General features: G+C 42.3%; 2 protein-coding genes and 1 long non-coding RNA gene across 6 annotated transcripts; all 3 read right to left on the bottom strand.

Annotated features, from left to right (window-relative positions):
• Window positions 1-2,979: 2,979 nt before the first annotated feature.
• On the bottom strand, window positions 2,980-5,114 carry LOC140470605 (histone H2A-like). Its single transcript, XM_072566654.1, has 2 exons — window positions 5,035-5,114; window positions 2,980-3,340 (listed from the first exon to the last, which is right to left on the bottom strand). Exons 1-2 carry the CDS (start codon window positions 5,112-5,114, stop codon window positions 2,980-2,982), a joined length of 441 nt encoding a protein of 146 aa, XP_072422755.1.
• A 951-nt stretch (window positions 5,115-6,065) lies between these two features.
• Window positions 6,066-7,652, bottom strand: LOC140470604 (histone H2B 5-like). Its single transcript, XM_072566653.1, has 2 exons — window positions 7,590-7,652; window positions 6,066-6,383 (listed from the first exon to the last, which is right to left on the bottom strand). The coding sequence occupies exons 1-2, from the start codon at window positions 7,650-7,652 to the stop codon at window positions 6,066-6,068; spliced, it is 381 nt and encodes a 126-aa protein (XP_072422754.1).
• Window positions 7,653-7,853: 201 nt separating this feature from the next.
• On the bottom strand, window positions 7,854-22,698 carry LOC140470768 (uncharacterized). Of its 4 annotated transcripts, none has more exons than XR_011956666.1 (4): window positions 22,588-22,698; window positions 18,521-18,669; window positions 12,273-12,354; window positions 7,854-8,831 (listed from the first exon to the last, which is right to left on the bottom strand). It is a non-coding gene; the product is annotated as an uncharacterized lncRNA (long non-coding RNA). The 4 variants fall into 4 exon arrangements; XR_011956665.1 differs by lacking the exon at window positions 22,588-22,698 and adding an exon at window positions 19,447-19,503; XR_011956664.1 differs by lacking the exon at window positions 22,588-22,698 and adding an exon at window positions 19,302-19,464.
• Between the last annotated feature and the right edge of the window lie 90 nt (window positions 22,699-22,788).

Here is a 22,788-nt window from a genome sequence, read left to right as displayed (position 1 = left end):
CTTAGACAGGAGTTCAAAAATTCACTTCCTGAAGTAATGAGAACTCATGTGGAAGAGCAGAGAGTTAAAACAGCAAGACTGGCATCAGAAATGGCTGATGATTGAGTTGATCAGTAAATCAAAATTGGGCTGCCAAAATCAATTTCAATCCATGAGGGATAATAATTGTGGATAAGAGAAATTCTCACTTGGAAAGTAAAAAGTAAATCTCAGTGAAGATCATAAGGAAGATTTACAACAGTGTAAAAAGGAAACCCTTGATGGGGAAAGAGAAGTGAAAAAGCTCTGGCATTTTCAATAAAGTCGGCCACATGGAATCAGTATTAGTGGGTTAGGAAAAGCACTGAGAAGCCAGATGTCGGAAAACGGGATAAGCCAGTGAATTTTGTTGGAGTGGTAACAGAGAGCACTGTGGAGACTAGAAAGCTGCATCAAGGATGTACAAGCTGGTCAGAGATTGTTTATGGAGGAAGTGCCAGATCTTCTTAAACCATACACTGTGAAGGTAAAGTTTACTCGTATAGGCCAGGAGCAGCAGGTAAAGAGGAAACGATATTCAGAGAGAGAAGGATCCTCTCAATCTGTGATGCTAAAAGATGAGGATATATGTACCTCTGAAGGACGATTGCCAGAAAAGGTACGAGTAATGGGAATTCACATTGAAATAAGAGATGCTCAATTGTAAGAAGTGATGTTAGAGTATCTAGTGAAGAGGGAAGAAATCATAGTAGGAGTACTGGACAAACTTTCAGCTCCAGGAATACAATTTGTCCTCGCTGGTGATGTTGCTGATTCACTGGTAGGAGTGCTGCTGATTGTGGTTGAAAATCCAATGGAAATTCAGGCAACTGAACTATTGCTGGATACACATCCTAGAATGTTTCCTGACTGTGTGGTAACAAGGTCACAAAGTCACCAGTTGAAACAGGAAAGATCAAGGAGTACAGATAAGGAAGTTGAAGGGAAATTAGCAGAGACCCTGTTTGATCAGATAGTTGAGACAAACCAGGAACAGATTGATGACAAAGCAGACATCTTTAGCTCAGGAAAATTGACTTGACTTACAGCAAAAAGATGAAAATTTAAAGCACTTGTATCAAAAGGCATACGCAAAATGAATACAAATGTATCCCTGATTGTTATTATCTTAAAAATGATGTCTTAATGAGGAAATGGAGAACATCACATTCAGGCAGATGAGAAATGGGCAGAAGTTTATCAAGTTGTAATGCCAATGGGTTATAGTAAAGACCTGCCGCGAGTAATGCATGAGCTACCTGCATAGATTGTCTGTTTGAAATTCACATTATTTAATTGTCATCTCTGTATGTGACAACTATTCAGTAAAGGATGAATTCTGTGCTTCTCCGTCACAGATAAACTCCATGTAAATATGCTTCATCCCGGTTGGAGAATTTGAGCTATAGGCAGAGGTTGAATAGACTGAAGAGTGACCTGATAGAAGTTTATAAAATCATAAGGCACATGAAGAAGTGGTGGAGCCTGGTACAATTACAACACTAAAAAAGGCATCTGGGTAGTATAATGAGAAAGCCTTAAAACATGAGGCAATATTGAACTGATCAATGTCAGAGTCATTCCATATCTATAAGAATGTGTGTTTTTTTCTTTAAAGCCAGCAATTTGAACAAAACCACGGATCTGATTGATTGTGTAAGTACAAATTCACCCCACAAACTTATATGTGTGCATGTGGGAGTGTGTCTTGCGGGGGGGCTAATGAGTACATGTGTGAGTATAAAGGGGTACATGGGTACGTCTGTGAGAGGGTGCATGCCTGAGTGAGGGAGTGTTTGTGTGAGCCTATGAGAGAGGGTCTCCGTGAGTGCCTGTGTGTGTAGGAGTGTCTGTGTGTACTTTGCTCCAAAACTGCATGAATCCACGTAAGATTCTGTAAGTCCATTCTTTTTAGATTAGAATCAGTCTGACTATTGTGGCACAGACAGTCTCACACAGGGCAGCTCACAACTTAGGCATTATCTGGGCCAATGAGAAATTAGTTGTTCAAGTTCACTTGATAATGTAACTTTTAGATGTTCTGCGATTTAAATTTGTAAAAACTGAAACCAGCATGGTCATTCTAAAAAATTAGAGATTAACAAACAATCCAGTTCTTTTTTAATATATGGTTTCAGTTACAATCACACTGTACACTTTTGCCATAAATTCTGTGTCTTAGATTGTTACATTCTACAAGCACATGATGAAAGCTCTGAACGCTAGTACATACAAATAAACCTGTTGGGCTATAAGCTGGTGTTGTGTGATTTTAAAAATTTATACACACCAGTCCAACATCAGCACATAGTTAGTGAGTTTGCAGATGACACCAGAATTGGAGATGTCGTGGACAGCGAAGACGGTTACCTCAGATTACAACATGATCTGGATCACATGGGCCAATGGGCTGACAAGTGGCGGATGGAGTTTAATTCAAATAAATGAGGGGTGCTGCATTTTGGGAAAGCAAATCTTAGCAGGACTTATACACTTAATGGTAAGGTCCTAGGGAGTGTTGCTGAACAAAGACCTTGGAGTGCAGGTTCATAGCTCCTTGAAAGTGGAGTCACAGGTAGATTGGATAGTGAAGGCAGTGTTTGGTGTGCTTTCGTTTATTGGTCGGAGTTATGTACAGGTGTTGGGAGACTTTGTTGCGGCTGTACAGGACATTGGTTAGGCCACTGTTGGAATATTGTGTGCAATTCTGGTCTTCTTCCTATCGGAGAGATCTTGTGAAACTTGAAAGGGTTCAGAAAAGATGTACAAGGATGTTGCCAGGATATTCAAAGTATTCCATAACAAGGTGGTAGTAATTGACTGATGTCAGGTTCAAAGTTCAGGCTTCTCCACATTAAAAGTAAAAAAAATCCGACACAGATGAAGGTGTAGCTCCTTTCACAAATGCTGTGAGTGGCGCTTAAAAATGAACTTGGGTTGTCAGATTCAAGAATGGCCTGTTCACTTTTTAGTGGCGCCCCCAGCGGCGGTTTTCTTGGGCAGCAGCACGGCCTGGATATTAGGCAGCACCCCACCCTGAGCGATGGTCACCCCTCCCAGCAGCTTGTTGAGCTCCTCGTCGTTGCGCACGGCCAGCTGTAGGTGCCTGGGGATGATGCGGGTCTTCTTGTTGTCCCGGGCCGCGTTGCCGGCCAGCTCCAGGATTTCAGCCGTCAGATACTCCAGCACCGCAGCCAGATAGACCAGCGCTCCGGCACCCACACGCTCAGCATAGTTACCCTTTCTCAGGAGCCTGTGAACATGGCCCACCGGGAACTGCAGGCCAGCCCGGCGCGGGCTTTCCCACCGCCCTTTCCTCTTTCTTTTTTTTATTTCAAAAATATACTTTATTCATAAAATGATTTGATGGTCTGTACATTTGGTCATGCCATACATATGTCCACATTTACAAACACAGCTCAGAATTTATCATTGTCATATACAGGTCTGTGCATTTCTCAATCTTATGCATATATTTGGCTGAGGCATCAGCAGATCCCAAACAACGTCCGCATGGGCCCCCTGTTCTTCTTTAGGCAGGCCGATCTTACACGGTGGTCTTTCCCCACCGCGCCTTGGCGGCAGCTGCCCCAAGCTTCAGCGCATCCCTCAACACGTAGTCTTGGACCTTGGAATGTGCCAGTCTGCAACACTCAGTCGGGGTCAACTCCTTCAGCTGGAAGATCAACAGGTTTCAGACCGCCCAGAGAGTGTCCTTCACCAAGTTGATGATCCTCCAGGCACAGTTAATGTTCGTCTCGGTGTGAGTCCCGGGGAACAGGCCGTAGAGCACGGAGTCCCGCGTCACGGCGCTGCTCGGGACGAACCTCGACAAGCACCACTGCATTCCTCTCCAGACTTCCTCTGCATAGGCACATTCCAGAAGGAGGTGTGTGACAGTCTCGTCCCCCCCGCAGCCACTTCGAGGGCAGCGTGCAGTGCTGCAGAGAGTCCGGGCATGCATGAAGGATCTCACAGGCAGAGCCCTTCTCACCACCAGCCAAGCCATGTCTTGGTGCTTGTTGGAAAGTTCTGGCGATGAGGCATTCTGCCAAATGGCTTTGACAGTCTGCTCAGGGAACCGCTCGACAGGATCCGCCCTCTCCTTTTCCCGAAGGGTCTCAAGGACGCTACGTGCTGACCACTTCCTGATGGACTTGTGGTCAAAGGTGTTTTTCCTCATAAATTTCTCCACGAAGGACAGGTGATATGGAATGGTCCAACTACTCAGAGCGTTCCGCGGCAGCGAGGCCAGGCCCATCCTTCGCAACACCGGGGACAGGTAGAACCTCAGTACGTAGTGACACTTGGTGTTTGCGTACCGGGGATCCACGCACAGCTTGATGCAGCCACACACAAAGGTGGCCATCAGGGTAAGGGTGGCATTGGGCGTGGTTTTTCCCCCATTGCACCGGTCTTTGTACATTGAGTCTCTTCGGACCCGGTCCATCTTTGATCTCCAAATGAATTGGAAGATGGCCCGGGTGACTGCAGCGGCACAGGTCCTGGGGATAGGCCAGACCTGTGCCACATATAGCAATACTGAGAGTGCCTCACACCTGATGACCAGGTTTTTTCCCGCGATGGAGAGCGACCGTTGCCCCCATCTGCCTAGTTTCTGTCTCATCTTCCTGATCCACTCCGCCCAGGTCTTGGCGCACGCCCCAGCCACCCCCAACCAAATACCCAGCACCTTCAGGTGGTCAGTCCTGACGGTGAAGGGGATAGAGGATTGGTCGACCCAGTTCCCGAAGAGCATGACCTCGCTCTTGCCTCGATTTACCTTGGCCCCCGAGGCCCGGTCATTTTTTTTAATTTCAAAATATACTTTATTCATGTAAATAAATCTCTGGTACTTGTACAATTTTTCCATGTTGTTCATAGTTATATACATTGCATGTCTTAACATTACAAAGAACAAATTGAATTAATCGAATTCACAGTTATCCTATTAACAGTTACATGTATTAACTATCCAGTCTCTTGGTATTTGGCTGTGGCTTCAGCGGAACCCACCTACTGAGTGGGTGCCCTGGCCCGGTCGTTGTCACAATATTCCACGTACTTTCAGAGAGAATACCACACTCCGCCCACATCGCGGCCTCTTATCCCTTCGGGAGGGATGGTGGGGCGGCCGTTTCTGATTGGTCCCATTGTCCAGCCCCTCCTAATGTTGTTTCAATTCCCAATCAGATATCTGCCTCATTCCCCAATCCGGAGAGGGCACGGGGAGGAGGGAGGAAAGTACCGGCGCTAAATCATCAACCGTCTTCTTTACAATTTGAAAAGCCCGCCAATATGTACCGACAAGGAGGTAGTTTTGTAATGAAGAATGCACGAATACTCCAGTTAATTTACTTCTACAATAAGCGTATACACTTTCTCCCTTTACCTCATTCCCTGGCCGACTTGAATCTGCTCATTTCTGATCTCGAATGGGATTTTCTGAACATTAAAACAAGCAGCAAGGTAAAAAGGCGCCAAACTCTGCACTTCGGAACGAATCATTTTATTTCACATTTGTGGGCGGCACAGTGGTTAGCACTGCTGCCCCACAGCGCCAGAGACCCGGGTTCAATTCCCGCCTCAAGCGACTGACAGTGGGGAGTTTGCACATTCTCCCTGTGCCTGCGTGGGTTTCCTCCCACAGTCCAAAAATGTGCAGGTCCCGTGAATTGGTCATGCAAAATTGCCCGTAGTGTTAGGTAAGGGGTAAACGTAGGGGTGTGGGTGGTTTGCGCTTCAGCGGGGCGGTGTGGATTTGTTGGGCCGAAGGGCCAGTTTCCACACTGTAAAGTAATCTAATCTAATTCCTACCACCACCACCTTTTATCTCAGCTCGCTTGGCACACCAGCCTCATTCCTGAAGAACGGTTTATGCCCGAAACGTCGATTCTCCTGCTCCTCGGATGATGCCTGCTGCGCTTTTCCAGCACCACATTTTCCAACTCTGGCCTCCAGCATCTGCAGTCCTCACTTTCTCCTAGTTGATCTTATAAGAGCCTTTGGGTTGTGGATGTGTGCTTGTTTCAGTTCAGTGCGGTCCTTCACTTGGAGCTGGTGTACTTGGTCACCGCCTTTGTACCCTCCGACACGGCGTGCTTGGCCAGCTCCCCGGGCAGCAGCAGCCGCACGGCGGTCTGGATCTCCCGGGAGCTGATGGTGCTGCGCTTGTTGTAATGGGCCAGGCGGGAAGCCTCCCCCGCGATACGCTCGAAAATATCATTCACGAATGAGTTCATGATGCTCATGGCCTTGGAGGAGATGCCGGTGTCGGGGTGAACCTGCTTCATCACTTTGTAGATATAAATGGAGTAACTTTCTTTCCTGGACCATCTCCTCTTCTTAATGCCTTTCACTGGCGCCTTAGAACATAGAACATAGAAGAATACAGCGCAGTACAGGCCCTTCGGCCCTCGATGTTGCGCCGATCCAAGCCCACCTAACCTACACTAACCCACTATCCTCCATATACCTATCCAATGCCTGCTTAAATACCCATAAAGAGGGAGAGTCCACCACTGCTACTGGCAGGGCATTCCATGAACTTACGACTCGCTGAGTGAAGAACCTACCCCTAACATCAGTCCTATATCTACCCCCCCTTAATTTAAAGCTATGCCCCCTTGTAATAGCTGACTCCATACGTGGAAAAAGGTTCTCACTGTCAACCCTATCTAACCCCCTAATCATCTTGTACACCTCTATCAAGTCACCCCTAAACCTTCTTTTCTCCAATGAAAACAACCCCAAGTGCCTCAGCCTTTCCTCATAGGATCTTCCTACCATACCAGGCAACATCCTGGTAAACTTCCTCTGCACCCTTTCCAGTGCCTCCACATCCTTCCTATAGTATGGTGACCAAAACTGCACACAATATTCCAGATGCGGCCACACCAGAGTCTTATACAACTGCAGCATGACCTCAGGACTCCGGAACTCAATTCCTCTACCAATAAAAGCCAGTACGCCATATGCCTTCTTCACTGCACTATTTACCTGGGTGGCAACTTTCAGAGATCTGTGTACATGGACACCAAGATCCCTCTGCTCTTCCACACTACCAAGTATCCGACCATCAGTCCAGTACCCCATCTTCTTGTTACTCTTACCAAAGTGAATCACCTCACACTTAGCTACATTGAACTCCATTTGCCACCTTTCTGCCCAGCTCTGCAGCTTCTCTATATCCCGCTGTAACCTGCCACATCCTTCCTCACTGTCTACAACTCCTCCGACTTTCGTATCATCCGCAAACTTGCTCACCCAACCTTCTAACCCTTCCTCCAGGTCATTTATAAAAATGACAAACAGCAATGGTCCCAAAACAGATCCTTGCGGAACACCGCTAGTGACGGCACTCCAAGATGAACCTTTGCCATCAACTACTACCCTCTGTCTTCTTCCAGCCAGCCAATTCCTAATCCAAACCTCCAACTCACCCTCAATGCCATATCTCTGTATTTTCTGCAGTAGCCTACCATGGGGGACCTTATCAAACGCCTTACTAAAATCCATATATACCACATCTACCGCTTTCCCCTCATCTACTTCCTTAGTCACCTTCTCACCTTCTTGATGATTTTCTTAGCGCCTTTCTTGGAGGGTCGCTGCGCTTCCTTTTCCTCTGCCATATCCCGCTCAATGTCAGAAACAGAACAAGGGAAAGTGGGCTCGGAGTTCGCTTTTGATACATCACAATGCTAATGAAGGATGAGGAAAGCCTGGTTCCTGATTGGGTATTTTGCAGGAATGGTAGCCTCACTGTCAACGGTTAGTTTCCGACTCAATGTGAATGGAGTTAATGCGCGAGTTAAAACTCACACAACACCAGGTTATAGTCTAACAGGTTTATTTGGAAGCACTAGCTTTCATGGTGCCTCTTCTTCATCAGGTGGTTGTGACGCAGGACCATAAAATACAGAATTTATAGCAAAGGATTACAGTGTCATGCAGCTGAGAAATATTAACCAATCTTAGATTAAGTGTTTCATCTTTTAAAATGGCTTTCCTAGTTTTGGTTACTTAATGTGGAAACCCCAGAATTCCTTTGAAGTCATAGTCACATTCTCAAGATAACTTCAGGTATTCTAAGAAAATGTGTCCTCTCCACATAGGCAATGTTTTCAAGGTGTGAGGTTAAAGTCTGTCTGTGTCCCAATCTGTAGTCAGACTGGTTCTATTTGTAAAGTGGGATTTACAGAATCTTGTATGGATTGACTATAGGTTATGCATTTTTTGAACAAAATAAAATTCTGCAAATGCAGATTCACTGCATAAACTTATATGTGTGTGCTTGCAAGAGAGAGACAGAGAGGCAGACAGAGAGAAAGAGTGGGTGAGTAAGCTTGGTGAAGTAGTCTGTAAGTGTGATGGGGTATAACCCTATGAGAGGGTGCATGCATGTTTGTGTGGGGGGGATGTATGTGTGTGCATATGAGATTGAGCTTGCAGATGAGAGAGGGTCTATGTTAGTCTGAGAGTATTTAGGAGTGTGTGTATGTGAGATGGAGTGTATAGTGCATTGGGGTCACCTGTAGCGTGACGTGAACCCAAGGTCCTGCCTGGGTCCATTCTCATGGCTACCAAACTGTGCTATCAGCCTCTGCTTGGCCACTTTGCATTGTTGCTTGTCCAGAAATCCGCCTTGGAGGAGGGTCACCAGAAGGTCCTAGGTCGAATATCCTGGACAGTTGAAGTGTTTCCCGACTGGAAAGGAAGACCTTTGTCTGGTGATTGTTGTGCAATGTCCATTAATCCGTTGTAGCGTCTGCTCAGTCTCGCCAATGTACCAAGCCTCAAGGCATCCTTGCCTGCAGCGTATGAGATAGACAATGTTGGCCAAGTGACAGTTGGAGAACACTTCAGTCCTAACTTATTCTCTGCTTTGTACCTGCATGCCCTGACTGTTTGGCTCACTCCTTTTCCCAACTGTACCAGTCTCACATTGATATCTTTCCTCACAATTTCCCTGAGTCCCCCATGTTACTTTCCAAGCAGCTCTAGTAAATCTCCCTGTCATTATATTCATCCCTTTCCAATTCAGGTGCAATCTGTCCTTCTTGTACAGGTCACTTTTATTCCACAAGAGATTCCAAAGATCCTAAAATGTGAACCCCTCTCCTTTGTACCATCTCCTCAATCACACATTCATCTGCTCTATCCTCCAATCCCTACCCTCACTAGCTCAGAGCACCGGAAGTAGTCCAGATATTAGTACCCTCAGGACCTCCTTCTTAAATTCCTGCCTAACTTTCTATATTTTCCCTTCAGAATCTCATCCTTTTCCCTTCCTATGATATTAGTTCTGAAGTGTGCAATCACTTCCTGCTGGTCTCTCTTCCTTTTGTGAATATTCTGCACCCTCCTGGAGATATCCTTTATCCTGGCACACATTAGAAGCAACACAACATTCTGATTTTTCAATGCTGGCTGCAGAAATGTCTGTCTGTGCCTCTGAGTACAGAGTCCCCAATCACAATCGATCACTTGGAACTTGATGTACATTAGAGCCTAACGTGGTGCAAATATAGTAGTGTTGTTATTGATCTGTACCACTCTGTTTCTTTTATGTGAATATGAGCACAGCAATCATTTAGAATGATAGTGTTGCTTTAAAAGACGTATTTTGTCGTGTTCAGATAGTTAACATATAACACGATAAAGAAGGAATTGGAATATCTTAACTCTATTGGAATACTTAACAGAATAATGGATACAGTAACTCTTCTTAATTAACTGTTCCAATACAGTAATATCCCATAAACATTCTTGGCAAAAGACAAATTCAATAAAATAGATAATCTCACATCCGACTCCAGTAGCAGAAAGAAAATCTGCAGCTTCTGACTATAACTGAGAAGGGAAAACTAGCTTCCCTGTCTTCAAGACACCAACAGTTTTGCTGAAAGCCAAAACTAAAAATGTCATTCTGTGAGAGGTTGACCACACCCATTCAGGCTGCTTCTATTGTTCCAACTTTAAAAGGAGCCTCAAACTGTTTACTCTAGTGGCTCTGGTAGACCTCGACACTTTTGCCATAAAACCTCTCTTCAACAAGAAAGAAAGGATAAAGTAAATATCTTAAAGCCACAATATCATCAAACCTTCCACCCCTCTTAAAAAGAACCCATCAATATACAGGGATGGCCTAATTTTTAAAACTTCTTTCGCCTTACACTATTAGTACACAATACATATACATTTCATTGACTCTTAAGCATGCAAACACTCACTATGACAGTCCACCTTTATCTGCTATTAAATACTTTCATCTTTTCTCATCAGTCATGACAACACCTTGGCAATTAGGTTCTCTCATCCTGCCACGTATGTAATTTGAAAATTGAATGACTACGATAATAAGCTTTATCTAAAGAGTCTGTAATCTTTGTTCTTAAATTGCTTCAAAAACAATAAACCCAAGGTGTTCTTCTCAAACACGGCTGTACAGGACATTGGTTAGGGCACTGTCGGAATATTGCATACAATTCTGGTATCCTTCCTATCGGAAAGATGTTGTGAAACTTGAAAAGCTTCAGAAAAGATTTACAAGGATGTTGCCAGGGTTGGAGGATCTGAGCTACAGGGAGCGGCTGAACAGCCTGGGGCTGTTCTCCCTGGAGCGTCGGAGGCTGAGGAGAGACCTTATAGAGGTTTACAAAATTATGAGGGGCATGGATAGGATAAATAGACAAAGTCTTTTCCCTGGGGTCAGAGAGTCCAGAAGTAGAAGGCATAGCTTTAGGGTGAGAGGGGAAAGATATAAAAGAGACCTAAGGGGCAACATTTTCATGCAGAGGGTGGTACGTGTATGGAATGAGCTGCCAGAGGATGTGGTGGAGGCTGGTACAACTGCAACATTTAAGAGGCATTTGGATGGGTATATGAATAGGAAGGGTTTGGAGAGATATGGGCCAGATATGGATGGGTTGGACCAAATGGTTTGTTTCCATGCTGTACATCTCTATGATTCTATGAAGTATTTCTGTTGATGAGTCTTCAGTTTTCTCTAAAGATACCCAATAGGCCTCAAACTGTTTGGTCTAGTGGCTCGGTGACTCTGCCTTAAAATTACACTTCAAGGACAAAATAAACCTATTAAAGCCATAGTCTCATCACACAGTCTTCATCTCTCACGTCCTGCATTGTGAATATGAAAATTCATTTATCGACCTGTACCTGTCCAGTCTTGTCACATGAACATGTAAATTTTGTCATTAATGTGTCCTTGTCATTGCAATTCAAGCATGTGACTGTTGTTACAAATCTACCGTCTCAGTTTCTGTATGTGAATGTGAGTTTAGTTATCAATCTCAGTTTCTGCTTGGTGTAAAAGTGAGTGTAAATATATGGCTGTCAGATTTTGTTCTATGAACAGTTATCAAACTGTACTTATCAGTTAATGTTCTGTGAAATGAGAGTGTTATCAATTTGTTCCTGTCAGTTTCTGCATTGTGAATATGGGACTACACTTGTTAATCTTTCTATGACAGTTACTACTGTGTAAAATGAGAGTGCGTTTACCAATCTGTCCATGTCAGTTTCTGATATATGAATGTTATTTTAGTTATCATAATGTACCTGAATGATTATTTTTTATCTCTGCGAATGAGTGTCACCTTCAGTTTCTACCTGACAGTAGTTGAATTTGATTATTGATCTGTAATACCAGTTTCTGATAGATGAACATTTGAGCAGTTATTCATCTGTACCTGATACTTTCTGATATCTGAATATGGAAGTGTAGTTATCAACCTGTTCCTGTTGGTATGTGCAATGAAAATAAGAGCGCGTGTGTCACTTTCTGTTATGTGAACACCTGAGTGTTATGAATCTATCTATGACCGTGCCTGCTTGCCTGTTTCTGCAATGCCAACGAGTGAATAAAAGGTATCAATGCATGCTTGTCAGTTTCTATTTTTCAAAGTGATGTATCTCTCTGGCAGCCGCTAATATTCTCTGTGAGAATGTGATTCGTTATGTGATATTTGAGGCAGATTTGTTTCAGTTCTTGAGTGTATATTTTGGACAAGAATTCAGACTTTCCAGTTTGAAAATTGTGCAAAATGTCAATGAGCTGTGAATGGTGACATTTGTTCAAACTGGATACATGTGCATTTGTGTGAGAAAAAACAAACATATTTTCTGTTGTTTGAGCATCTCTCTTTCTCAAATTGAGCTCAACGTGTAGCTGACACAATCTGCTCTGACTGGGGAAAGGATGTTCTTCGAGTCTGATAGCAGTAACAAACCTGCTGTTTGTTTGAAGCAGCTGGTCACACTTGGCTCTGTACCGAGGGAATATTACATTGTCTTGATCCTTCGAGTATTTGCCTGGAGGAACACAGAAGAGAAATCGCCCGTAAATCACCAGCAGTCAAGTTTGACAATCTTTCATTGATCAATGCAACTTTCTGTTATTAGACATTGGGATACTGTTTTCAAAGACAGGAATTCAAACAGAACAACATATCTGATTCTACTCTTGCTCCATGTCTGCGACTTTTCTTTTTGTTAATTCAATACCAATTGAGTGAGGTCCAGAAAGTAACCAATAGCTGTATAGCTCCATGAATGGGACTATCCAAGGCAAGTGGGGCTGTGAATATGAGATGAGGTTATTGAACTATTCATGTCAATTCCTACTTTGTGAATAACAACCACACTCTCACATTTTGTTCCTCTAAGTCTTTCTGAAATTACTTATGTATTTACATGGCAGTGACTCAAAGGGACAGATTGATATAGAACTATACATCCATTGAAATGACATTACACTAAGAGAGGGCCATTTGACCAATCTTGCCCATTCCAACCCAAAGACCCCAGATGGCCATTCTAATCCCATTTTTCTGCACCAGCCCATAACCCTGCAGCTGAGAGCTCTGTCTATTTCTGCTACCTAAATGTATTTCTCAAATTATTCCTTTCAGTCTCTGTTTTGTAGATATGTAAATGTAGCTATCGATTTGTGCCTGTCAATTTCTTCTTTATAAATATTTGAATAGAATTATCCATCTCTACTTGTAAAAATCAAAATACAGCTATTAATATGTATTTGTCAGTCTCTAAACTGTGAATCTGTGAGCTTATTGACCAGCCTCTCCCTGTCAGTTTCTGCTCTATTAATCAGAGAGTATTAGTTATAAAGTGTACCAGTCAGTTTCTGGTTTGTTAATAGGTGAATGCATTTATCAACATATACCTGTCAGTTTCAGTCGATGTGAATGTGAGAGAGCTGTTGTCAATTTGTACCTGTCAGATTCTGGTATGTGAATATGTCTGTCATTTTTGTGATTATGAACAAGTGATTGTCAATCAATGTGTCGCTGTCAGTTGTTGCAATGAGAATGTGTGACTGTAGTTATCAATCTGTCCATGTCACTTTCTGCTATGGGTATACATGTGTGTAGTTGTCAATCTGTACCAATCAGTTTTTGCTCTATATCTGTGGCATATTTATCGATCTATTGCTGTCAGTCTTTGCAATGTACAAGTGAATTGATCAACCTTTCCTCATTAGTTTCTGTTCTCTGAATTAGAGTGTTTAGTTATTAATCTGTAACTGTCACTTTTGGTTTTGTGAATGTGTAAATGCATTTGTCATTCTGTATCCATCACTGTTTTGAGTTTTTCTGAGAGTTTAGTTTTGATCTTTCCCTGTCAGAATGTATGTGAATCGGTAAAGTAGTTACCAATCCATACCTGTCAGTTTTTCTGGCTGAATACATGTATGAAATTATCAGTCGATCCCCGACCAATTCCGCTGTGAGAATGAGAGAGATTCGGAAGCAACTCTTCTTGTTAGTCTCTGCAATGTGAATATGTGAGTGTATTTATCAATATTTCCCTGACACTTTCTGCTTAGTGAGATAGTGTTGTGACCAATACATTCTGCCTGATGAATATTTGTCTTTATCAAATTATATTTGTCAGAAAGTTTTCTCTGCATATATGGAAGTTTAGCAGTCAGTTTCATCAATGTGAATATGTGAGCACGGGTTTGAATCTATGCCTATCTGTTTCTGCCAAGTCAATATGAGAGTGCAGTTTTCAATCTCTACCTGTCAGATTCTGTGTGAAATTGAGTGTACTTATCAAACTGTATCTGAGAGTTTATGTTAAGAGAAAGTGGAAGTGTTGTTATCAAATTGTAACCGTGATTTTCTGTTATGTGACTAGAAGAGTGTAATTACCAATCTGTCCCTGTCAGTGTCTCCTCCATATATCTGAGGAAGTAATTAAACTATAGCTGCCAGTTTTTGCTATGTGAATAAGAATGTACATCTCAACCAATATCTGGCAGTATGAGCTATGAGAATGAGAGTGTTGCTATAGGTTTGCACCATTCAGCTTATGTTATTTCAACATGTGAGTTTAGTTATCAATCTGTAACAGTCAGTTTCTGCTTGGTGAATATATGAGTGCATTTATCAATCATTCCTTGTCAGTATCTGTGTTGTGAATATGTGAATGAGGTTATCAATTTATAAACCGGTCAGTTTCTGACATGTACATACCTTTCAGATTCTGCTCTGTGAATTTGGTGCAGTTATCAATCTGTCTTTGCTTTGTGAACATCCAAATATAATCATTAATACGGACATGTCAATTTCCACTAGTGAATGTATATGTGTACTTCCTAACCTACCCCTGTGAGTTTCTGCTGTCTGTCTATGAGAGTGTTGACATGAACATATAGCTGTAAGTTTCTGGTTTGATATCGTTTGAATGCCTTTATCGAAATGTATGTCAGTTTCTGTAATGTGAATGTATTAGTCCAGTTATGAATTTTTGACAGTAACTTTCTGTTCTGTGAATGTGTAAGTGGTGGTTATCATCTGTACCTGTTAGTTTCTGCTACATGAACGAATGAGGGTAGTTGACCACCTGTTCCTGTCAGTTTGTGCTGTGACTGTGTCAGTGTAATTATCAGTCTGCATCTGTCAATTTCTGCTAGGTGAATGAGAGAGTAATTCCCAATATGTACCTGTGGGATTCTGACCAGTTATTTTTGAGTATCATTATTAAATTGTACATGACAGTGTGAACGTGAAATTATAGTAATAAATCTTTACCTGTTTGGTTATGCTATGGGAAAAGTCTTGTCAGTTTCCGATATGTGAGTGTAGTTATCCATCTGTGCTTGTCAGTGTCTGCTATGTGAATGTATGAGTGCAAGTATCAAACTGTGGGTCTCAGTTTCTGCTATGTCAAAAAGTGAGTTTAGTTTTTGATCTGTATCTGTCAGTTTCAGATATGTGAATCGATGAATGCAATAATTAATATATCCATGAATATTTCTGCTTGTAAAAATGCAAATATATTCATTGAATCATACCTGTCATTTTCTGCAATGTGAATATACGAGTGTTGTGATCAATTTGCACCAGTTTCTGCGTGTGAATATTCTTGTATAATGTAGCACATTATACGGCACAGTGGCTGGCTCTGTTGCCTCACAGCACGAGGGACTTGGATTTGCTTCCAGCCTCATACAACTGTCTGTCTGGAGTTTGCACGTTCTCCCAGTGTCTGTGTGGGTTTCCTCTGGGTGCCCCGGTTTCCTCTCACAGTTCAAGAAAAGAGGTTAGGTGAATTGGCCATGCTAAATTGCCCATAGTGTTCAGGGATGTGTGGGTTAGGTGCATTAGTCAGGGGTAAGTGTAGAGTGATAAGCGAGTGGTTCTGGTTGAGATAATCTTCAGAGGGTCGGTGTGAACTTGCCAAGGCTGAAGGTCCTGTTTCAAAAGTGTATGGATTCTAATTCTAACTAAAAGACTATACCTGAAAGTTTCTGCTAGATGAGTTATTAAATATAAATTGATTAGTTATTAATCTCTCCCCATTAGTTTCTGATTTGATAATGTATGAATGCATTTATCAATCTGAATCTGCCATTCTTTGTAATATGTGAGTACAGTTATTGTTCTATATGTGGAGACCTAGGAGTGGAGGCTGGGAAACCTGTGGAAATAAATATTGATACCTTGAAAACAGTCCACATGCCAAAAGAGGAGGTGCAAGAGATGGTTAAAAAAAACATAAAGGTGTATCAAACACCAGGACCTGATCAAGTATATCCCATGATGTTGTAGGAAGCTGTATTGATAATTTGAAAAAATGATATTGTTTTCTTACTTTTTTTAGGGATAGATTGACCCTCCCTATGAGATATTCTATCAGTTATTGCAATATGATAGACTGTGGTTATCAAATCTGTACCTGCCAGTTTCTGTGAAAATGTGGGTGCAGTTATCAATCTCAGTTTCTACAATGTGAATGAGAGTATAATTATCAGTCTCTCGCTGTCAGCGTCTCCTACATCTATATGCGATTTTAGTTATCGAGCTGAACCTCTGTTAGTTTCTGTCATATGAATATGTGAGTGTCATCATTAATCTGTCCCAGTCAGTTACTGCAATGTGAACGGGTGTGAGTAGATATCAAGCTGTAACTCTTTCTGCCATGTGAATATGCATTGAATGAGAGTATAGTTGTCAGTTTTTGCTTGTCAAACTGAGTATTGTTATTGATGTATACTTGTCAGATTCTATTGTGTGAAACTGGGAGATTAGTTATCAAAAATTGTCAGTTTATGCAGTATGAAACTGAGTGTTATTATTAATCTGTTCCTGTCAGTTTCTGCTTTGTGGATATGATACATTTGTTATCAAACTTTATCTGTCAGTAACTACCTCTGTCAGTCACTACAATGTGAATGTCAGGGTGTATTTACTAATTTGTTCCTATCAGCTTCAGCTCTGTGTATTTGAGTGTGCAGTTATTAATCTGTAACTGTCAGTGCCTGCCATGTGAATGTGTGAGTGCAGTTATCAATGTTACCCTATCAGTTTCTGTGTTGTGAATGTGTGCATGTGCTTACCAATTTGTTACCTGCCAGTTCTGATATGTAAATATCATTCTCAATTTCTCCTTGTCGATTTCTGCTACATGTGTTACAGTGTGCAGTTAGCAATCTGCACGTACACTTTTCTGCAATGTGAACATCAGAGTATAGTTACTAATCTGACTGTTCTGTGAATGTATAAGTACAGTCATCAAACTGTACATGCCAGCTTCTGTTTTATGACTCTGAATTTAGTTATCAATCAATGCCTGTCAATTTTACCTATGTGAATACGCGAATGCAATGATCAATCTGTACCTGTGAGTTTCTGCTCAGTGCATTTGTTTTGTGTCATGGATTGTGTAATGGAAAATTAAAGGATTCTCCAACTCCTATAGTGCAGACTCGAACTGGGAGGAATGATACCATGGGCTGTTTTTCAGGATGTCATCAGTTTTTCCTCAGTGCGTAGCTAAATAATTTTGTGAATAATGCTGTGAAATGGACAGGTGTTACATTCCTTTGTTAGTGTCGCAAGGAAAGGGGAACAAACAAATTGTATTGTAGTGGACTGACCACAATGTTCCTGCTACAGGAAAGAGAATTGGCTAGTTCACTTCATTATTCTATTGTGAGTATTACATAATCCTGCTCTGTGGTGTGACGGTGCAAACCATTAGCAGTACTCTCCTGATGCTCTATAGTGGGAATAAGAAAAGTGAAAAGACTTGTATTTTTGTCATACAGTGGAAAAGATTTAAACCATTCAGGCAAATTTATTGAACAGAGTTGAACTCTTCCTGCAAAAAGAATGAGAATTTTCAAATGACAAGATTTGGCTAAATTCCTTTGTTGAATTGAAAGATAATTATTTGATTATATTGTTAAATTGACAATATGACACTATTTTCTTGCTTTTTTGTAATATTTCATAGGGTGGGACATTTAGGATTCTTTGTAGAAGATTAAAGTGAATTTGGAGACCGAGTTACACATTTTTTAATAAAAATAAATTAATACTGGGCAGTGTGAAAATGTAATTTCTATCCCTGCAAGGTGAATATGTTGAGAATGATGTTGAGATCAAGGTGGGGTTGGCAGCTCCTCTGCTGCCATGACACACTCATTGAAATGGAATGCTGGCTGAATGGGATTAGTTGTTTTTGCATAAACATTTCATAAAGATTCATTTCTGTCTCCTGTAGTATGAATGTGTGTACATTGTTGTTAGTCTCTGTATCTTGTGTGTTGATATGGTGAGTGTATTGGGGACTCAGTCTGAATCAGTCAGGACCTTTATGTATGTGTGTGTGTGCTCAGGAATTATTCACTACTTGTCACATATGGCTGTTGAAACTATGGAAAAGCATGATGTCATTGTTTAATTGGTTTTTGACATTTAAAATGCCCTTTTAAAATGTAAGCTTGACTTAGACACTGGTTGCCTAAAGTAGGCAGTTAATCAGCTTTAAACATGCTGTGAATGTTCAGGGCCTATGAATCATATTAATTGAAACTGGGAAGATGTCTATGGAGAATGCAGAGAAAAAAAGAAAATTGTCTTTCCACAGTTGAGTCTGACTGTTTGCTTGTTTGGATATATCTCTGGAAATTGAGCCCAAACTAAGTCTGATCCAATCTGCTCCGTACCTGTGGAAAGGATGTTCTCTGCTTTGACAGTGGTAACATACTTGCAGTTTGTTAGAAGCAGCTGGTCTCACTTGGCTTTGTACTGAGGAAATATGGCATTGTCTATGTCATTCAAATATTTGCTTGGTAGAAGACAGAAGATTTTTCAGCTGTAAATCAACATAAACCAAGTTAGGCAAGATTAAACTGATCAGTGTGGCAGTCAGTTAATAATCATTAGGGTATTTTTAAACCTAGCAATTCAAACACAACCAGTTTCAATTCCACTCTTTCCATCAGTTGCTCCTGGTCTCCTTTCCTTTTATTTGTAACTTTGAGACAATTGGGTGAGATCCAGAACTAACATGAATGGGAATTCCTGAAACAGCTGCAATGCTGACATATATCAATAGCAAGCTGTCAATACACTAAATGTTGAAGGAAAGAACAAGGGACGCTATGTCTAATGTCTTACTCAAAACTTCAAATCTGATCACTTTAATACGTGTCCTTGATAGGATTGTCACAAAATTATGGTCTGTGCTTCCATGACTCACCGCCCCTTAATAAACAAACAACGTGAAACAGAAGCCAAACAATGAATTCCCATCAGTGTTTAGGGGATTAAAAACCACAAGAATATCCCACAGCAGCTTCTTCCCGCTCTGCCTCCCTCAGCAGGCCCACACACAGCCCGAGAAAGGCCTCTCTCTTCCCCCCAGCCCGCTCACTCCAAGTTCCGGGACCAGTTCCTGCTCCGCTCGGCCTCTTACAAACAGCCCCCGGTTCTCCCTGAACTCACCCCGAATCAATCCCGGTCTCGGAGCCCCCTCTGTGTCCCAGGCTCCCATCCCGATGTGCTGCTGGAAGGAGCCTGCTGTTCCCTCCCTTCCCTGGGCGCTGATCTCTCCATTGCGGTCTGTTTCAAACAAACCTCTTGTACTCACTAAGTAAATGCTCCTCAATGGCAGCGCTGGGGGAGGGCCTCACGCATGCGCTCCTCTAGTCAGGGACAGACAGCGCTGCTTCAGAATGCAGGAAGAAATAATTCCCATTAAACTGACAGGGACAGCAGCAGCGCTAAACTCAGACCCAGTATGGGGGATTAGGATCAAAGCAGAAATATTACTTCCATAAAGGGAGTGATTAAATAAGATGGAGTGCTTTCTCTAGAGCAGAGTTAACTGAGGTGGGGCCACATGATTGTGGTGTAAAAGATTATGAGGCATATGGACAGGGTGAATAAAGAGAAGCTGCTTCACTTGTCTGAGCGATCAATGACAAGTGGTGATTGGATTAGGATATGGTAAGGGTAAGGACTCTCACTATGGTGTAGGGTAAGGGGTAAGTATGAGGGAATTTCAGAAAAATCTTATTCACTCAGCAAGTGGTGGAAATCTGGAAGATACTGCCTGGGAAGACAGTGGAGGCCAGAAACCTTAACTTGGAAAAAGTATTTGGATGAGCACTTGAAATGTCATACCACTTAAGGATATCGGACAAGTGCAGGAAATTAGCAAACCTTCAGTGGTAGTTATTGTGGGTGCAGACACGATACCTGAAGGGCTTTTCTGTGCTGTATGAGTATATCCATGTCAGCTTTTGCTCTGTGTATCTCAGGCTGCAGTTATTAATTTGTATCTGTCAGTCTCTGATTTATGACTATTTAATTGCATTTATCATATGCCACCTGTCAAGTTTTTTGCTGTGTATATATGAGAGTCTAGTAATCAACCTGTAACTTTCAGGTTGCAGTCATACAGTCTTTGATCCAACTAGTCCATACTGACAGATACCCTAAACTAATCAAATCTCATTTGCTAGCATGGAGTCATAGAGATGTATAGCATGGAAACAGACCCTTCAGTCCAACCCGTCCATGCAGACCAGATATCGCAACCCAATCTAGTCACACCTGCCAGCACCCGGCCCAAATCCCTCCAAACCCTTCCTATTCATACACCCATCCAAATGGCTTTTAAATGTTGCAATACCAGCCTCCACCACTTCCTCTGGCAGCTCATTCCATACACGTACCACCCTCTGTGTGAAAAAGTTGCCCCTTAAGTCTCTTTTATATCTTTCTCCTCTTAACCTAAACCTATGCCCTCTAGTTCTGGACTACCTGATGCTCCATGCCACTCATGATTTTATAAACCTCAATAAGGTCAACACTCAACCTCTGACGCTCCAACGAAAACAGCCCCAGCCTGTTCAGCCTCTCCTTATAGCTCAAATCCTCCAACCCTGACAACACCCTTGTAAATCTTTTCTGAACCCTTTCAAGTTTCACAACATCTTTCCGATAGGAAGGAGACTAGAATTGCATGCAATATTCCAACAGTGGCCTAACCAATGTCCTGTACAGCTACAAAATGACCTCCTAACTCCTGTACTCAATACCCTGACCAATAAAAGAAAGCATACCAAACGCCTTCTTCACTATCCTATCTACCTGCGATTCCACTTTCAAGGAGCTATGAAACTCATTCCAAGGTCTCTTTGTTCAGCGCCATTACTATTAAGTGTATAAGTCCTGCTAAATTTTCTTTCCCCAAATGCAGCAGCTTGCATTTATTTGAATTAAACTCCATCTGCCACTTCTCAGCCCATTGGCCCATCTGGTCAAGATTCTACTGTAATCTGAGGTAACCTTCTTTCCTGCCCACGACACCTCCAATTTTGTGTCATCTGCAAACTTACTAACTGTGCATCTTATGCTCACATCCAAATCATTTATGTAAATGACAAAAAGTAGAGGACCCAGCACCAATGTTTGTGGCACTCCACTGGTCACAGGCCTCCAGTCTGAAAAACAACCCTCCACCACCACCACCCTCTGTCTTCTACATTTGAGCGAGTTCTGTATCCAAATGGCTAGTTCTCCCTGTATTCCAAGAGATCTAACCTTGGTAACCAGTATTCCATGGGGAACCTTGTTGAATGCCTTACTGAAGTCCATATTGATCATATCCACTGTTCTGCCTTCATCAAACCTCTTTCTTACTTCTTCAAAAAACTCAATCAAGTTTGCAAGATATCATTTTCCACACACAAAGCCATGTTGACTATCCCTATTCAGTCCTTCCTTTCCAAATACATGTAAATCCAGCCCCTCAGGATTCCCTCCAGTAACTCGCCCACCACCGACAATCAGGCTCACTGGTCGATAGTTCCCTGGCTTGTCCTTACCACCTTTCTTAAACAGTGACACCATGTTAGCCAACCTCCAGTCTTCCGACTATCGATGATACAAATATCTCAGCAAGAGGTCCAGCAATCACTTCTCTAGTTTCCCACAGATTTCTAGGGTACACCTGATCAGGTTTTTAGATTTAGATTTAGATTACGATTACTTACAGTGTGGAAACAGGCCCTTCGGCCCAACAAGTCCACACCGCCCCGCCGAAGCGTAACCCACCCATACCCCTACATCTACCCCTTACCTAACACTACAGGCAATTTAGCATGGCCAATTCACCTGGCCCGCACATCTTTGGACTGTGGGAGGAAACCGGAGCACCCGGAGGAAACCCACGCTGACACGGGGAGAATGTGCAAACTCCACACAGTCAGTCGCCTGAGGCGGGAATTGAACCCGGGTCTCTGGCGCTGTGAGGCAGTAGTGCTAACCACCGTGCCGCCCACATTCAACAAGGTCCTGGGGATTTATCCACCTTTGTGTTTCGAGACATCCAGCACCTCCTCCTCTGTAATATGGGTATTTTTCAAGTTGTCACCATCTATTTCCCTACATTCTATATCTTCTGTGTCCTTTTCCATTATAAATATTGATGCAAAATACTCGATTTTCGGCAGCTCCACACAAAGGCTGGCTTGCTGATCTTTGAGGGGCCCTATTCTCTCCCTAGTTACCCCTTTGTCTTTAACGTATTTGTAAAAACCCTTTGGATACTCTTGAATTCTATTTGCCAATGCTATCTCATGTCCCCTCCTGATTTCCCTCTTCAGTATACCCCTACTGCCTTTATACTCTAAGGATTCACTCGATCTAGCCTGTCTATACCTTACATATGCTTCCTTTTTTTTAACCATATCTTTAGTCATCCAGCGTTCCCTATACCTACCAGCCTTTCCTTTCTCCCGAACAGGAATGTATCTTCTCTGGATTCTAAAATTGGCACGTATCCCTTTAAATCCTTCCTGTTCATTTACCGCTCCGGGCTCCTTTTAAATGTTGTAATTGTTCCCACCTTCATCACTTCCTCTGGAAGCTCATTCCATATGCACATCACCTTCTGTATGAAAAAGATGTTCCTCTGGTTATT

This window comes from Chiloscyllium punctatum, chromosome 52 (assembly GCF_047496795.1).
Source record: "Chiloscyllium punctatum isolate Juve2018m chromosome 52, sChiPun1.3, whole genome shotgun sequence".
NCBI classification, from domain to species: Eukaryota; Metazoa; Chordata; class Chondrichthyes; order Orectolobiformes; family Hemiscylliidae; genus Chiloscyllium; species Chiloscyllium punctatum.
This window is presented reverse-complemented; position numbering and strand designations above follow the sequence as displayed.

Excerpts from the sequence above, each read along its gene's own strand:
- LOC140470604 (XM_072566653.1), bottom strand. The coding sequence starts at position 7,652 with ATGGCAGAGGAAAAGGAAGCGCAGCGACCCTCCAAGAAAGGCGCTAAG. Across the intron at positions 6,384-7,589 it reads CTAAGAAAATCATCAAGAAG|GCGCCAGTGAAAGGCATTAA; the intron begins GTGAGAAGGTGA and ends CTATGTTCTAAG.
- LOC140470605 (XM_072566654.1), bottom strand. The coding sequence starts at position 5,114 with ATGTGGGCGGAGTGTGGTATTCTCTCTGAAAGTACGTGGAATATTGTG. Across the intron at positions 3,341-5,034 it reads CCAGGGCACCCACTCAGTAG|AAAGAGGAAAGGGCGGTGGG; the intron begins GTGGGTTCCGCT and ends AATAAAAAAAAG.